This window comes from Mobula hypostoma, chromosome 22 (genome assembly GCF_963921235.1).
Source record: "Mobula hypostoma chromosome 22, sMobHyp1.1, whole genome shotgun sequence".
NCBI classification, from domain to species: Eukaryota; Metazoa; Chordata; class Chondrichthyes; order Myliobatiformes; family Myliobatidae; genus Mobula; species Mobula hypostoma.
Genome location: NC_086118.1, coordinates 35776401 through 35795632, shown reverse-complemented (window position 1 = coordinate 35795632; position 19232 = coordinate 35776401). Strand labels below are relative to the sequence as shown.

The 19232-nt window shown below is 41.1% G+C and overlaps 1 protein-coding gene across 1 annotated transcript in view; it reads left to right on the top strand.

Moving 5' to 3' along the window:
* LOC134360278 (protein sidekick-2-like) overlaps positions 1–19232 on the top strand; it is a 983228-nt gene that overhangs the window by 551088 nt on the left and 412908 nt on the right. The window contains exon 3 of the mRNA XM_063074455.1: positions 13679–13785. Within this exon, the coding sequence (XP_062930525.1) occupies positions 13679–13785 (107 nt within the window). The remainder of the gene's footprint in view (positions 1–13678; positions 13786–19232) is intronic.

Genomic DNA, 19232 nt, shown 5'->3' with positions numbered 1-19232 from the left:
ACAACACCCCCAACCTTTGTGTCATCAGTAAATTTACTAACCCATCCCTCCACTTCCTCATCCAGGTCACTTATAAAAATCACAAAGAGTAGGGGTCCCAGAACAGATCCCTGAGGCACACCACTGGTCACCGACCTCCATGCAGAATATGACCCGTCTACAACCACTCTTTTGCCTTCTGTGGGCAAGCCAATTCTGGATCCACAAAGCAAGGTCCCCTTGGATCCCATGCCTACAGCATCAAGAAGAATGATTCTCAAAGTACAAGTTTTCAAGATTTTTCTTTTGAGAATAACGTGAGCTAAGCTGGCATTTAATTTACTTTGTCAGTTTGTTAGGTTAGTCTTATGAAGGATCATGGAATTAGAGTAAAGGCAATCTCTGGGTTTACATGTGGATTCTTTTCTCGAGAACTGCCTGGAATATTTGTTGATTATAGCTACTTATATCATATCTTTCTATAGACTTGCTATAAATTTTTCATTTCATTGGATAATCACCCTAAATCTCCTGTGATTAAAATAATGTTACAAATACTATCATCATGACTGAGGCCTGACATAGTCATTCTGTCAGAACCCTTGAAGCAAGTGGTCATGGTAGAAATGACAGGGCCTTCAGAAAATGAGATTGAGGAGGTGTTTGAGTATAAGAAATCCAAATAACAGGAGCTGGCAGAGTAGAGGTGGAGAGCACAATGCAGTCTTAAAGAGGTGGGGTATAGAGGTTGTGCTGGCTACTCGCTGTGCGGAGCCTACTCTCTCCTTGGCTTTACAGGGGCTGTAAAGAGCCATTAGGACCATCACAGAGGCTGCTGAGCAAGCCTCCAGATGGCTGTGGATCAAGAGGTGTGACCTGTGGATCAAATCTGTTGGAACATGGGCCAGGGCCCAAACAGCCCTAGTTGCATTGCTTGGGTGAGGATGTCCCTAAGTTACATCACTGACGATGTGTCCCAGTGTATCCCAGGATGTACCTAAGCACACTTGTCATTAATGAATATCATGATTTTTTTTATTATTATTAGCTTCAAAAATGTTCTACAAGTGTAGGGAAGAACTTCTGTAAAGTCAGATTTTCCCAATTCCGATGATTATAACCTGAGGAGCTCCTTTACCGTATAAGTGCAAAACATACTGCACATCAGCTACTCCTTCACGGTGATACTGTAAACTGGCATCACATATTGCAGTACTGAACAGAAAAGGTCTAAGAGATTGTACTGCTGTACACATAAACAGTGGTTTCCTTAAACAGGCAAAAACATTAATAATGTTATGCAAATAACTGGCAAATATTTGCTGCTTTAATTTGCTATCTCATCAAAGTAGTGTATTCCTCTTTTCTATGGCCGAGTGTGCTTGCTGAGAGCAGTTATCTGTGTGGACTGTGATACAACTGGTTTAGTCACTAGTTTTGTTTGATACTTAAAGTATTTTTTCCATAAATTGTGCAGGGAATGTGACAAAATTCAATCAATGTCTGTAAAAATGCTGAGCACTCAAAAAGCTTGCATGTCAGTCTTCTATCCAGCAAAGATTAACAATGCAGAGCAATTTCTGAATAACTGCCTCTATAGTTCCCATTCCATTATATGAAAAAAATCGCAAATTATGCAAAAATGTATTCTGTAGAAATGACAGATTCAGAGATGGCTGGACAAGAATATGATCCTTAATAAATATTTACTGTATTTCATTTCGCATTTTACTTGGTACATTTTCTGTTATTTTTGAGCCTCTTTTAAGTCTACCTGCCAAGGAGGAAATTAATTTGTCCTGGAAGGATTAAAAGTATTCCAAATATGAAATTAAAAGCATCAGGGACACTAACTTCACATGGTCTAATTCCTTTGGCTGAGAGTAAAATTCATCATTTTCATTCATGAATGAGTGTCTTTTCCAACAAGCATATCACATAATCTGAATTGCCACACAGGAACACACGGAGGCAGTCAGGGGAATGCAGTGGATGTGGGTGTTCTGCTTCAATAAATTCAGGAAAATCTGCTCTTCTTACGGTGAAGTTTTAAGTAGGATATTGAGTCAAAATTGTTGGAATCAACCCTTAGAACTGAAATATCCAGCTGTATAAAACTGAAATATTTAACATCTAGCTTCTGTAAAATGCTGATTAGTATTCTGTACTTTTTAAAATAGGTTTTGATTTTGAGCACCACTTGCTGCACTAGATACTCATTAGGATCAGCCATATACTGTACACTAACATTGATTGAAATGCAGCTCTACACATCTGAAAGTTTACTGTAGTCTTTAAACATCCACAATTGCCTGTTAAATATTTGGAAGACATATTGTAAGTTCTTTATCCTTTTGACTTCACCCCCCTCTGAAGTTAAATCAAATGCTTGCAATCTTGATGTTGTATTTCACTACATATTGACTCTATCAGCAGCAAACAAAGTATTGCCCAAAATCATCCCAATCTCAGCTCATCTGGTTAGTCCTGAAAGTTTTAGCCATGCCATTATCACCTCAGTGCTTGAATGCGCCACTTTCTGTAGAGTTAAACTTCTTCAAAACTTGTCTTTCCATTTTAAAGTTAGAAGTTCAAAGTAAATTTATTATCAGAGTACATATATGTCACTGTATATAACCCTGAGATTCATCTTCTTGTGAGCACACTCAATAAATCTATAGAATAATAACCATAACAAAATCGATGAAAGACCACCCAACTTGGGCATTCAATCAGAGTGCAGAAGACAATGAACTCTGCATCAGACCAAGCTGCTGTCAGCTATCACTGTATCCCTTCTGACCTGCATTAGTTCCCTGATTAGCAGGGCCTCAGTTTTTCATTATTCATTCTTGTTTTTAATCATCTCCACGGTCTTACTCTACCTTATCCCTTATTCCTCCCCGTAACATCACAATCCTCTGAAACTCAGTGCTCCTCCAGTTCTGTGTTCTGTCTTTTACATTTGGCATTCCAGCATTCACTTGTGGTAGTGCTAGAATTCCCTCCAAGCATCTTCACCTTTTACCTTCTGTCTTTTATAAAACACTCCTTAAACTCACCCCTTCATCAAGCCTGTAGTCACTAGTCCTCTTCTCCCTTTCTGTCATAGAGTCGTACAACATAGATACAGGTCCTTCGACCCACAGACTCCATCTGGCACCAACTATAAGGCGCCTATTTACATTAATCCTATTTTATTCCTTTGATTCCAGATTCTACTAGTCACTGGCACATTTGGGCAGTTAATCTACCAATCCTTTTATCTCTGGGTTGTAGGGGGGGAGACTGCAGAATTATTGAATATCAGGAGTCATACAGCATTGAAATGACCCACCAGGTCTACACAAGTTAGTGGGCACCCATCTGCATTAATCCCATCTTCTAGCACTTGGCCAGTAGCCACAAGATCACTTGCCTGTGAGGCAGGAGCTTTGAGCCACCTACGTGCAGTTTGACATCAAATCTTGTTTGAAGAACTTCTTGCAAGCTGCCTTGAATTTTTTTTTACAAAATTAAATAAATATTCCGATAGGCACATTGCTGTTTTCAATTAAACCTTTCATTCTAATCTTCCTAACCTATCAAATATTGAATGGCCTAGCTATAGCGGACATGGAGAGGATGTTTAAGTAAATCTAGGACCAGAGGGCGCAGCTTCAGAAAACAAGGTTGTCCCTTTAAAACAGAGATGATGAGGACCTTCTTTAGCTAGAGGGTGGTAAATCTGTGGAATTCATTGCCGCAAGTGACCATGGATGCCAAGTCATAGGGTATGTTTAAAACGGAGGTTGGTAAGTTCTTGATTAATAAGAGCGTCAAAGGTTACGGGGAGAAGGCAGAATCATGGGGTCGAGAGGGATAATAAATCAGCCATGATCAAATGGTAGAGCAGACTTGATAGGCCAAATGACCTAATTTTGCTCTTATGTTTTATAGTTTTATGGTCCTCACAAGCCTTAGTTTCTGAACCAAACCACCACTTGAACACTGAGGATGAGAGAAAATGCCTGGGACCCTATTGAACAATGGGCCCAATACTTCATTTCCATAACCAAGAGATTTAAGTTTTGATGGAAAAAAAGCAAGAATGATGAAAAAGGGAATAGTTACAATGAGAGTCAAATGGCATTCTTCTTGCCAATTGTAGTGTAGGGTAATGTAATGGGTGATATGTTGACACCCATTGTTCAAAACATAAACTGTTCTACATAATTGACAAACACCATAACTGAATTGTTGTATTCACTTTAAGAGACAGTGTCTGATGTAATAACATTAGTGTAAGGTGACTGCTTTTAGTTTGTTCGTAAAGGAAGTAAAAGGCTGCAGCTTTCGTTAAACACACATAACAACTCTCGCATGTTTTATTCACAAAATACTAAATTGGAGACCCAGACACTCTCAGACGGTTGCTGAGTTACTCAATGACACGTTGACCAACAGTTGCTGTGAAACTTCCGGAGTTTTGTGAGCAGCACACTACTGCATGGTTTGCACAGGCGGGGGCCCAGTTCGTGAGGGATTGCCATGGACAATACCGAATTTTACTACATCGTAGCATTGCTAAGTAGTTCCACAGCAGCCAGGGTGCAGAAGCTACTAAAAGACCCACCTCCATGTCATAAATATGCCACTCTGAAAGCTCACCTATTACAGATTTTTGGGCTGACTGAGTCTTAATACACTAAACAGATGCTCTCCTTGCCTGGCCTAGGTGACGCTCGGCCTTCAGAACTAATGGACCACATGCTATCTCTCCTGGGCTAACACGAACCTCGTTTTATTTTTGAAGAACTCTTTATGCAACAAATGCCTGATCAAGTTCGCTTAGCCCTCACTAATAGACCCATGGAGGACTATTGGGAGCTTGCTAAAATGGCTGATCATCCAGTGGTGCATCATTCCTCCTCCTTTCCCTGGCTTAATAAACCCTGCAGCAAAGCCTCCAGCAGACTCACGCCTGTGGCTCCAAACCAGGCAACACTGGTTCTGTGTTTTTACCATGCACGTTTTGGCACGAATGACAGGAAGTAATGACTGCTGTGCAGCTTCGACGATGCCAGTGCATTGGGATATTGGAGGTCTGTGAACGCCACGGGTTTCAGCTGCGAGGGTAATCTATTGTTAATCACGTACACCCTTTCAGGGCAACGCTTCTTGTGTGATATGGGCACTCAGGTGAGTGTGTTACCAGCCCATTGATTATAAGGCAGAGAGTGACAGACCCTTGCTGGGGGCCACCAATAAAAGCAGGATCTGGACTTATTGGACACAACACAACACGTGACGCTCTGCTTCAGTGGACAATGCTGCAAATGGAACTTTGTCTTGGCATTAAGTTGCTCAACCTCTGCTTGGCACATATCTCCTGTTAGTAGACCCTAACGTTGGGTTGTTACCCTGAACCCCCAGTAAATTCCCCATGATGACTCTGTGTAGCACATACACCACCATATTTGAATTTCCTTGCCTGCTGGGCGAATTCCCAAACCTCACCAAGCCCACATGTTCCACTACAATAACAAAGCAATAGGTCAAAGGGCACATTTTCACAACTGACTCACTGGTCCATGTCCATGCATGTAGACTGAACTCGGAAAAGGTGGCTGAGTTTGCTAACATGGAAATGCTTGGCATTGTACACAGGTCGAATACCCCTTGGGCTTCACCCCTCCACATGGTGTTTGCTATCCATGCGACAAATACCACCACCTTAGTGTTGCCACTAACCCCAAAATTTACCAGGTCACACATATTCAAGACTTTTAGGCACGTTTATCTGGAAAGAAAACTTTTTCTTAGTGGACTTAGTTAGTGGTTACCATCAGGAGCCTATGTGTGGTGAGGATATTCTCAAAACTGCTGTTATAATCCCATTTGGCCTACTTGAGTTTCTGTGCATGCTGTTTGGGCTGAAAAATGCAGCACAGACTTCCCAGCGACTAATGGACTCTGTGTTATAAGACTTATATCTTCCGTTCGTTTACCTGGATGACATGTCTGTCGCCAGTGCATCCAAACTGAACACTTGTCTCACCTCTGCATACTTTTCAAGCAGTTAAGCAAACATTGGCTGATTATTAGCCAGTTTGGGTGATCTACTAATGAGTTTCTTGGCCACCGCATCTTTGGAGAAGGTGTGACACCCCTGCTGTCAAGCCACCACTATTATGGACTTCCCACTGCCCTGCACGACCAAAGCACTGCAAGAGTTTTTGGGTATGGTGAATTTTCATCACCATTTCACTCCACAATCTGCTGATCTTATGCTCCTTTGTTGTTCGTCCACCGTCGTTGTTGATGAAGACCTGGACACCATTGATGGTGTCGAGACTAGCGCATGATTTGGACTTAAGTGAGGGAGCGTTGCGCAGCATCAGCCTCACTCCCTCTTCCCAATTCCCATCTGGATCCAGTGGCAAGACAGATTCGAGATGGCTGGAGATGGGACTAGGCGCAGTGGATGATCAGGACGTCTTCTGTGGCTTGTCATGCTCTACACATTCCACGAGGCTTGCAAAGACTGCCTTCTTGACTGTTGGACCTTCCATTGGTCTCGTCCGCTCAATCCGCCGGAGTCTGTCTTCACATGCTGGGATAGACAACTCCCTATCTCACTGAGGGTTTGAGACCCGTTGGCTACCCTCACCTGGTTTAGCCAGCTTGTTGAAGCCATTGCCCGGAGTGTGGCCACTGTCGCTTGCAAACAGCTACGGGGAGCCACAGGTGAGAGCTGAGTGCCAGGTGGGGACCAAAGGTGGACTAACCGCCTTGAAAAGGACGCGATGTGTTCCCACACCAGAGGTGCTACCCCTCCCTGACACCACATACACCTCATGCTCCTGTGTATAGTGCCCTTAAAGGCAGTGCCCCTAATTGTATGCTTGAGTGGTCAGCAGACATGACCAGAACATCTGACGACACCAAATGAGCTCTTTTGAATGGATCCTACTGGCATACCCACTCCCCAATTCCCCAATGCACCGATCCATTACTACTGACATCTCAGACTAATGTGCATGAACAGTTGATTGGAAGCATGCAGCAACAGGCAGCTCCAACCCCTTTCCCCCCGCCCCCCGAGTTTTTCGGTCTCAAACTGACTGTCTACTGGAGGGTCAGCATTCACAGTGTTCGCTGACTTCAAACTCCTCATGCACGCAATTGCCAAAGCATCAGACCCATAGCCTGCACGGCAGCAATGTCACCTGGCCTACATTTCAGAATTCACATCTGACGTACAGCATATCGAAGGGAGAAATAACGCTGTGGCTGATTTCCTCTCATGGCCCGCTGGTGATGCCATACACATCATGCTAACTGTGCCGGCATGACAGCTGACCAAGCTACCAACCCAGAGGTCCAGAGTTACGAACACCAGTCACGGGCCTGCAGTTGGCCGAGGTCAAGTTTGGGGATGCAGGAATTTCTCCCCGTGCGATGTCTCAACCAGTCACCCTCGTCCCACAGAGCCTGCAAACTGGATTTCACCAAAACTGGCATTGTGAGTCTATCTGGACCTCATATGAGCCACCCTGCTCAGGTCCTATGTGTCTTTGTTGAAGTAACAGCAGCTTACTGGCTGCCTAGGGGTGCTGACACACACTTGGTCATGTTGTGATGCAGGGGCTATGGCAGTGGAACCATCCAGGTCTTGATGGGCCAATTTAATACAATCTACAGAAATATATTCTGAGGTGGGGCCTGTGTAGGGTATATAATGTGTGACAAATGACACATATTGATCATAATAGAAACTGTTCTACATAATTCAAAAACACTGTCATTGAGTTGTTATATTCATTTTAAGAGATAGTGTCTGATGTATTGATGTTAGTGTAAGGTGATTGCTTTTGGCTTGTTCACAATGGAAGTAAAGTTTTGCGGCTTTTGTTAAGCACATAAAAGGACTCTCACATGTTTTATTCACAAAATCGTACATTAGCTCTGAAATGTTTCAGCTCATACTGAAAAATGTTTTAACTGGCAAGTCCCACTTAAATGCTAACCACAAATAGTAATTTCAAACCCAGATTGCTCTTTTGTCTCTTCTGAACTGATTTATTGCCCTGAGTTGGAAATGAAAGTAAGTACATTGGATTCCAGTTAATTGGGCCATCGGTAAATCGGGGGAGCACTTTTTGGGAAAACTCTTAAAAGAACAAAAACTAATCGAGAAAATAGACAGGATTCCCTTTGTTTATTTGGGACACGGCTGCTTAATTGGGGCAGGAGACTGTTGCAGAACTGTTTCTAACTAGCATTGGACATGTGCACGCGTGTGGTCATTCGACACTACAGGGTGCTTAAAGCAAACAGTTTTCAACTAGCGTCAATTGTGTGCACTTGTATTCAAAAAGCAGTGACTTTTGTCACTGAGAGTTAGTGAGAAATAAGCAGGAAGACAATTCAGAACAGTTTTGTTCACTGTGGTTTCAAGCATTCAGATATGCAGATGCCAGAAATAGCTAGGAATAAAAGTGAAACTATTTTGCTACTTCAGCAAATTAGGAACTATGAAGAATGTGAAGGTATTGACAATTATATTGAATGTTACAATAAAAATGAAGATTTGGAGGATGCAGTGATCAATAGCATTGTATGAAGGCAGTCCAGTATCTGCACAAGGTGTCTGCGCTGATTTTGTTCATTTATCAAAAGAAAGTGTACACTAAATGAATTCTTCCATCAATAACTATTAGAAACTAATACACAGTTTTATGGTACTGTTGTAGTATTGATGCTGTTCTAATTTGTTCTGTATTTAGATACATAACTTGCTACTCACTTAAGTAATAGTTTGTCTTTCTTATACCTTTTTAACTATTTCCATGAAACTTCAGTTAATTGAGGCAGGTACTTAATTGCTGGTCTTGATGTATCCCAATGAACCAGAATCCACTGTATTTGGGAGGGAAGGGGTGAGAGTGGTGATTAGGGAAAAGCAAGTGAATCTGATTGGTGGAAGATACGTTCTATACATTCTGGAGCCGGCCTCTCATATAATTGACCAAAATTAATAAATTAATTTCTTGCAGAAAAGGTCATCTATCTGTAACAGACATTGTAATAAGCATTCTGACAGTCGCGTGCACTTGCGTGGCCATTAAACGCTACTCCGTCCTTGGAGCAATCAGTTTTTAAAGAGCAACAGTTGCATATGTTTGTGTTTAAAAGACGGTGATTTTTGTCACTTGTAGTTGGCAAGAGATAAAGTAATAAGACAATTCAGAACTCTTTTGCTCACTGCAGATTCAAACGTTCAGGCTTGGAGATGCCAGAAACAGCCTGGGAGTGAAAATTAAGTGATTTCACTGCTTTAACAAGTTAGGAACTATGAAGAATTTGAGGCTATTGGCAATCATCTTGAATGTTACAATTATAATAATGATTAGGAAAATGCAGTCGTCATTAGCATTGTATGAAGGCAGGTCACTATCTGTAGTAGGTGTCCACACTGTGTTTGTTCATTGGGTACACCAGATGAAATCCTCTGCCAATTATTATTTGGAACACAGTTTTATGGTACTATAGTACTATTGGTACTGTTCTAATGTGTTCTGTGTTTCATTTAAATGCATAATTCAAATTACATATTTAAATAGCGTAGTGGTTAACATAATGCTTTACAGTACAGAACACCCAGGTTCAATTCCTGCCGCTGCCCGTAAGGAGTTTGTACATTCTGCCCATGACTGCATGGGTTTCCTCCGGGTGCTTCAGTTTCCTCCCACAGTCCAAAGACATACCAGTTGGTATGTTCATTGGTCATAGCAAATTGCAAACTGTCCCATGATAGGCTAGGATTAAATTGGGGGATTACTGGGCAGTCAGCTAGAAGAGCCAGAAAGGCCTATTGCACACTGTATCTCAATAAAATAAAATAAATTTGTTACTCAGTTTGAGATTTTTATATATTTTTAACTATTTCCATGAAACTTTGGCTAATTAAATAAGTAGTGCAAAAAGAGATCAAAAATAGTGAGGTGTTCATGGTTTTATTGTCTGTTCAGAAATCTGACAGCTAAGGAGAATAAACTATATCTAAACCATTGAATATATGTCTTCAGGCTCCTGTACCTCCTCTTCAATTGTAGCAGTAAGAAGAGAGCATGTCCTAGCTGGTGGGAGTCCTTAATGATGGATTCCATCTTTCCGAAACATCGTCTTTTGGAGATGCCCTCTATAGTGGGGAGTCTAGTGCTCATGATGGAGCTGGCTGTGTTTACAACCCTCGGCTTGAGTGCTGATAAAACTAGTTTGACAGTTAAAGCAAGAAAAAATCTGCACACAAACACACACAAAATAATTATATGCATTGAAACATTTAAAACTAATTCAGTAAAAAAATAAACTCCATTTACCTCTCTCTGGTAGCTGGTTCCACCCTTTCATTACAGATCACTGAAGTTCCTGCAGGGTAAAGCTGGTGCAGAATAAGTGAGCAGACTGCCTAGCCAATAGAAGTCCTTGCTGCCTTGATTGACTCCAGAAGAGTTCAGCAGCACAGCACTCAGGCAGCCAGCAGTACCACAGGCAGTGGGCAGACATGCTGCTCTGACTGACACTGGAATCCAAGACTCCTGGGAGAAGCACAACTGACACCCACCTTTAGTGCTGCAAAGGGAAGATACGACCTGGCAATTTTTTAGTAAAATCCTAACTGTGGATTTAAAAATAAATGAAATAATAGTCCAGCATCACACTTCTTTTCCAAACTGATTCATGGGCATATTAATTGGATAATGTTCTGTTACCCATTTACCTTCATGAACATATTGATGCAGCTATAAAGAAGGCAAGACAACGGCTGTAGTTCATTCGGAGTTTGAGGTTATTTTTTTTGTCAACTAAAATACTCGTAAACTTCTACAAATGTACCATGGAGAGCATGAGAGCATTCTGACCGGCTGCATCACTGTCTGATACGGTGGGGGCGGGGGGGCTGCTGCACAAGGACAAAGTAAGTTGCAGAAACTTGTAAAATTAGTCAGCTCTATTATGGGTACTAGATTCCGTGGTATCCAAGACATCTTCAAGGAGTGGTGCTTTAGGAAGGTGGCATAAATCATTAAGGACCCCCACCACCCTGGCCATGCCCTCTTCACACTGTTGCCATCAGGAAGGAGGTACCGAAGCCTGAAGGCACACACTCAACAATTCAGGAACAGCTTCTTCCCCTCTACCATGGGATTTCTGAATGGACATTGAACCAAAGAACACTAACACAGTACTTTATTTGTTTCTGTTTATTTTTTGCACTACTTTATTTTAACTTAACTAATTAACAGAAATACATATATACTCACTGTAATTCAGTTTTTTCTATATATTTATTTATCATGTATTTCATTGTACTGCTGCCATAAAGATAACAAATTTCATTAAACCTGATTCTGAAAGAAATTGTTGCTAATGCTAACAGAAATGTGTCTTCATACAGAATTAAAGCTGCACATCTCTCAAGACATGCTGTTATGTAGAATAAAAATAAAAATCAGCATTTGACCAGTTTGTATTTATTAATATTTATTTTTGCATAGAAGCACCAAATAAATTTATTACAGCTCTCAGAACACAATTTTTTTCCTCCATGCTTTCTGTAAATAAACAATAGGGTGATATTTAATCCGTTCCGAACAACTCCAGTTCTGTTCTGCAGGTAATCAGATTGTTTTGAAGAGTGTTTAGTGCTCCTAACTAAACTAATTAGTTATTATTGATAACATCCAGTACTGTGATGAAAACACGTCTTTTATTGAAATGCTGTCAGTTAGCCTTTGTGATGGTCAGTCAACAGGCTGCTGAATTTCAGGGATGTGAGGAAACCAATAATGTGATGAGTAAGTGATTCTAGTCTTGATGAAGGGTTTTGGCCCAAAACATCAACTTTTTATTCCTCTCCATAGATGCTGCCTGACCTGCTGGGTTCCTCCAGCATTTTGTGTGTGTTACTCTAGTATAGAGGTCGCAGTATGTTCTATTTAGTGGTGATGGCGTACGTAAGGAGTAGAATCAGATATTGGTCACTTGCCTCATACTTACTGCACCAAACGATAGGATGCTGTCTGACCTCAGTGCCACTTTCCTCTACTTACCCCACAATGATCTAAATCCAATAATCCATTGATCACTTTCTTGAATGTACTCAGGAAAACTGAGTACAGAATTACAAATACTTACCACCATTTTGATGAAGAGCTTATTTTACATCCCAGTACTGAAAGTCAGCTCTATCTGAGGACTGTAATGCATGGCCCTAGATATCCTAGGCAGAGGGCATATCATTGTTTTGTTGCCTGATTAGTAGCTGTGAGCAAGTAAATCAAATTAACACATGGAGAATTAGTCATATATAAAGGTATAGTTTAAACTGCCAAAAACTAGAGGTACATCTTGGTCCCATTTCCATTGTTACTGTCAAGCCAGTTGAGAATCATAAGTTCATCTATCCACCATGCTGCTCTGTAGTTAGAAATAATCTAGAATTGTATAACACCTGGTAAAACTCGTAGTGTCACACAAGAGCTCGTGACAAGCTTATTTTCATTTAAAATGAGGACTGTCGTGGTGGTTGCCTTAATTCATGTAAAAGCTGGCTTCTTTGACTTCACTGACAAAGTCTTATGACCTTATTTCATTTGTCTGCTGTTCCCCTTATTTTTTAAATGATGTGAATTTTTCTTTCATGAGAATCAGACATGCTATGTAATTAAGGTAAATATTTAAATATTGCCTTTCGCATTGCTTTAGAACATCCCAAGGTACATAGCAGCCAATGAATAATTTGAGGCATAGTCACTTCTATAATGTTAGATATATCATAGCCAGCTTGTGCAGAATTTAACCCCCACAGGAATATGGTGATAATGATCAAAGAAGTTGTTTGTTAGTAATGCTGAGTGAGGACCAGGACACCAGAGTTGCTCTTCTAGTTCTCATCCAAATAGTGTCATTCAGCCTTTGACCTCTGACAGAAGGAGCAGATGTTGGAACAGCTCATCTTAAAGGTGATTCTGACAATGGTGCCACACTCCTTCAAGGCTGCACTGGAAATGCAGCTTGGATTGTGGGTGTCCTAGTGTTGGAGCCTGAACTTGAGACTACTACCTGCCTCAGTTAGTGCTTCCATTGGGCCACTGCTGACTGATGGGAGTAACCCTGATCCTTCTCGTCACAGCTTACCTTGTACGTTGAAAGTGAGCAAAATATTTGATCATGTTTAAGTTGTATTGAGTTTTAGTAATACCAGAGTTTGGTGTTTTGAACTGAGCCCTTCTGAAACCAATCTTTCACCAGAGCATCTGGCTCTCCTTCCTCAGGCCATTCTGAGCTATTTAAACAATGTAATAAATTAAAGATCAGTTTTAATGAAATCTAATTTTTAAAGGATGGCTTGTTCAAGGAAGCTTGAAGAATATCAGCTTATTCATTGTGAGATTCCTCACTTGGTGCTGGTTTAGGTTTCCAGCTGGTAAGCGGGGTGAGTCAGATAGACGTTATAAAGGCATAAAACTGGGCAGCTTGCCATGATTTGATCAAATCATTAGAAGGATGAGAATGCTGCATGTCAGCATCAATTCAGTAGCTGTGCGAATGCAGATTACAGCACTTAGAAATTTAAAAAAATAGTGTAGGTGCAAAAACACCAACTTGTACATCGTCTCAAACCAAGTCAATTCGTTCTTTCTTTTAGGTACCTGATTCCGTCACTGGATCGGACCCATGCCGGGTTTTACCGCTGCATCGTGAGAAATCGTGTGGGAGCGCTGATGCAAAGGAAGACAGAAGTGCAGGTGGCATGTAAGTTGGCTTAGCAGGATGGATGAGACTGATGTGACAGGGGAATGGCATCTGCTGTATGGTCCTTACTTGGTGATGTGACATCAACAGATGAAATGTCCAATCAGCACATAGAAAAACATTTTCTCCATCTTCACCCTGCTAGTCACTGCCAATGGATGGAGCTTTGGGAATGAGAAAAGTGACAGCTGGTGAGTGCGAGAACCTGAGGGAAACTAAATCCTTGAAGAAAATTTTACAAACATCCATTTTGCTGATGTTCGCGGAGGTCTAAGTTGAAATAAAGTAATTAAGCAGAGTATAAAAAAAGTAATGACTCTTTGGGGAATTATTTTATATTCACAGTTAAGGCTGCAACACATCAACTCCTTTTTTTTTAACTGCTCATCAAATAGTTATATTTAGAATAGTACTGCCCTGAATTTGATTTTCAACACATATGGCTTCCTTTCTTGCGCTGAAGAAACCTTGAGGGAATTTCTGGTCCCAAAACCCTTCACTCGGCAGTAACCCAAAATTAAAATTGGGTTAAATAACAAATAAGAGCCATGTTGGAAGTACAGTTAATATATATGCAAAGTATTTGAAATGTTCCAAAGTATTTATGGAACTCAGTTGAGTCATGTTACAAACAGTGTTGATGTCTATTTCTCATTGTGAATTCTCTTGCTGTTTGCAGAAGCAATATTTAGCAATGCAATGGAAATATCAGCACAATTTGTAAACAGTGCATGTATTTAATATTCTCAGTCTCAGTTTGTAATAGTTCAGTGTCATCTAATCTGCTTTGCAGTGACATTTTGTGGTACAAGTCCATTTAGTTTCAAATTTATGCAGGTAACTTGTATCCAGTCCAGAGCTGTATGGAAACTAAATGGGTAGAGCTTTCTAGAAGTGGAAAGCTCCAAAATGATTTCCAGAGTGTAGCCACTGTCTAAATCTTTTCCAATGAAATGCCTCTGGAAAAGGGAACATCTGTCCTTTGTATTTATGTCATCCCAACCATCCCCAGAGGCGGCATGGGAGCATGTGACTTTTCTCATTCGTAAATCTCCATCCACTGGCAGTGAATAGCAGTGTTATCACAACGCTTTACAGTACCAGCAATCCTGGTTCAATTCCCGCCACTATCTGTCAGGACTTTGTACATTTCTCCAGGTGTCTCAGCTTCCTCCCACAATCCAAAGATGTACCAGTTGGTAGGTTATTTGGTTATTGTAAATTTTCCCGTGATTAGGCCAGGGTTAAATTGGGGTTGGCTGGGTGGCTTGGCTCGAAGGACCAATTCCATACTGTAACTCAATAAATAAATTATTAATAAAAACAGTAACTTAAAATGCTTTGAAATTGTTTTCAATATGCATATCTCAGTATCTTCCATTCAAATCATTAGAGATATATTTATGTAAAGAAACCTCTCCACCTGGTGCCTTCACCAACTTTCACATTCTCATAAACTTAATGGTAGGACTTTGTTTGTAGAATTATCCAAACGACTTTCTATTGCTTCAGTATTCAGCAGCATGAAAATGGACAATGTGTATAATAAAATGGGTTTGAATTCTAGTATTAAAAATCAATGCGAATGTGTAAAAGATAAAAAGAAAGAAGAATTCCTTGCCTTTTTGTAATGACATATTTTTGAAGTGAGCACATTGTTCTAATTTAAGAAGTGTGGCAGCCAGTTTGTGCACAGCAAGTCCCCACAGCCACCTCATTTAGAGGTGAGAGTACTACTGAGGCACAGAGGACATGTATACTATTAATATCTAACATACAGTACTTTCTTCAAATGAACAGATGCATCTTTCAAGTTAATTATCTGTATTGTAAGACATAATTGGAAGCTTCTCTTTCTTCTGGTTGCTTCAATGCTAATAATTTGACAGTAACATAATTTTAAAGCATCCGTTTAGTCTTGAGAGACCATGGATCTGCGCCTGGAAAGTCTTCACTCTCCAGGGCACAGGCCTGGGCAAAACAGTAACATAATGGACTTTTTACATATGTACACTCCAGACATTCTCAGCATAAGTTGTGAAATGACGACATGGAGACTGTTGCAAGAATTTAGCAGGCATGAGAAAGTAGAAGACTTGTGAAGAAAGAAACAGTCACCACAGGAAATCCTTTCACTCTGCTGTGCTTCTTTTCCCACACCTCTATTTAGCCAGCAGATTTTTATTCATGGGCAACACAGCAGGGTGATCTGAGATAGATTCCATACATTTATAAGCCTTGATAGAAGATAAAAGCCTAAAATTTGGATGATTTAGTGCTCAGTTTTCTGAGCAAGGCAGACAGAAATCGATGTAAACTTGTGGAAGTCACCCCAGCAATCATCTCCCGGTTAAGTCACACCCATCATGAAATTGCAACAGCCACTAATGTCCGATTAACATACCTAAAAATGTACTGGTATTGGATATGCACTTAATGAGATCACTGTTCACACAATGCCTATTTTCTCCCTTACCAGCATGCATTGGAGCTTAAAAATTGATTGTCATGGAACTGTTTCATCGCTTCTATTGCAATGCATTACTTCGATGCTTATATCGTTCTTTAAAGAAATTGTTATTGATATCAGTAGTCTAAACTGCAGCTTTGAAACTCAGGCACCTTGCAAAATCTATAGTGTGTGCTAAAGCTAATAATAAGCATTTCCCCAACATTTGGGAGGTGAGGTGTGCTTTCAATGTATGCCTCTGTATTGACACCACTGGTGCACCCCTTTGACTGCCTTTCTGGGCAAGAGGTAGCAGGATCTGCAGCAATGACAGCAGCTGCCACACCATTATCACTTTTCTCTGCACAGTGATAGACGTGACTTTCAATAAATGAGGGCACATTTGGACTGTATAGTTTGTTCAGAAGTCAAGTACAAACACCAAAAATCATGATATTTGAGTCTAAGCTTTAATGTACTACAGCCACGCCCATTTCCCAATCCTGTATGTGAGATTTGATTTTCCAGTGATATACTCCCACTTTGGCTGTACGTCTGGCAACTTCATTTTGATGTCAGTCCAGATGGATGTTCTTGAGAAGCTTCTGCATTGACTGCATCAACTACAGACTGCTTCCCAAGACCAACTGGGAGAGAGAGCAGTCCAGGATAGCCAACTGTAGAACATTGTTGAATATCAGCTCCTAAATCTATCTTGATGATAGTGCAAGGTACCACAGGTACTCAGACTACTCCACCACAGTTTCAATCTCCAAATTCTGAGCTAACGAAACCAACACGCCAACCCTCTGTTGCCTTCACTCTCCTTCAGATACAGCTTTCTGCACAATCTGAGCAAGACTTTGCTCATGATGCAGAAGAATGTCAACGTGGAGTCTCTAAACTTGCAATATTTCTGTTCTTGTGGCATTTTGATCTATTCACATATGGCACCTCTCTGTTTATGAAGGAAAGCAATCTGCTCATGTGGAGAAATACAAACCATTCATTGAGAGCAGCAATCTGATCACAAACGTAAAGCATGCTACTCAGTGAGGGCTGTGATTGGCTCATCAAGCCCCTCCTGATGGCATATCTCTGTTCCTGAAGAACACCAACCTTTTCTGGTGTGGCAGAAACATGCCTTCAAGGTAAATCTAGTTGAGCATACAAGAGACTGCAGATGTTGGAATCTGGATCAGCAATCAGTTGGAGGAACTGCACAGAGTCACAGAAAAGCACAGCACAGAAACAGGCCCTTTAGCTCATCTAATCTGTGCCAAAACATTCAAACTGCCTAGTCCCATCGACCTGCACCATGAAAATAGTACTTCCATACCCCTAGCATTCATGTACCTATCCAAACTTCTCTTAAACGTTAAATTTGAGCTTCATACACCACTTGCGCTGGAGGCTCATTCCACACTCTAACAACCCTCTAAGTGAAGAAATTTCCCCTCATGTTCTCCTTCAACATTTCACCTTTCACCTTTCACCCGTGACCTCAAGATGTAGTCCCTTCCACCTCAGCGGAAAAAGCCTGCTTGCATTTACCCTATCTGTACCCTTCGGAATTTTGTATGCCTGTGTCAAATCTCTCAACCTTCTATGTTAAGGAATGAAGTCCTAACCTATTCAATCTTTCCTTATAACTCAGGTTCTCTAGTCCCAGCAACATGCTTGAAAATTTTCTCTGCACTCTTTCAACTTTATTTACATCTTTCCTGTAAATAGCTGACCAGAACTGCAGACAATACTCCAAATTAGGTCTTACCAATATCTTAAACTACTTTACAACACATCTCATCTCCTGTACTCAATACTTTGATTTATGGAGTATAATGTACCAAAAGCTTTCTTAATGACCCTATCTACCTGTGATGCCACTTTCAATGAATTATGGACCTGTATTCCCAGATCGTTTTGTTCTACCATATCCTTCAATGCCCTACTGTTCACTGTGTAAGACCTAGTCTAGTTGGTCCTACTGAAGTGCAACACCTCGCACTTGACTACACTTAAATTCTATCCGACGTTTTTCAGCCTATTTTTCCGGCTGATTCAGATCCCATTGCAAGCTCTGATAGTCTTTCCTACTGTCCACTACACCCCCAATCTTGGTGTCCTCTGCAATTTGCTGATGCAGTTAACCACATTATCATTTGGATCATTGATATAGATGCCAAACAGCAATGGTCCCAGCACCAATCTCCATGGTACTACACTGACCACATGCTTCCTGGTCAGAGACGCAGCCATTTACTATAACTCTGGTTTCTCCTGCAAAGCCAATGTCTAATCCAATCTTGAATGCCAAGCGACTGAACCTTCCTGACCAGCCTCCCATGCGGTACCTTGTCAAACGCCTTGCTTAGGTCCATGTAGGCAACATCCACAGCCTTGCTTTCATCAACTTCCATCTATTTATCACCCTCTTAACAGTCTCCACCTTCACCCTTCCATCCCCAAGCCTGGTTCCACCTGCTTTCTTTTTTTGGTCTATCTCCCATCTATTGTCCACCTACTGTATCTCTGTCTCGCAACTTCACCTGATTTGTCCATGATCCTTCACCTCTTCTTGGTCCACCCATCACCCACAGGTGTCTGTCTCCCAACTCTCCCTCTCATCTTTAAACTTTCTTCTTCAACCTTAGTCCTGATGCAGCATCAGATTCAAAACATAGGCAGTTCCTTGCGCCCTCAGATGCTGCTCAGCCCATTGAATTCCTCCAGGAGACTGTTTTGTTCTGACTGGGCCAGGTTGGAAGCAGAACAACTTGGTTGGTCTCTGTTACCTGAAATTGTGGATGCTGTGCAGTGGGATTGTTTTTAATTCCCAGCAAAGAAGTACATGTTACCTCTCGAGATGAGGCCACATCTTTTACCTCTGCATAACCTTCTGGGAGGGCTGGGAAGCATACTCCTGCACACTCCTTGATATTTCTTGCATTGAGTACAGTAACCACATTGCAATCAGATCACCCATGTCATGCTGGTA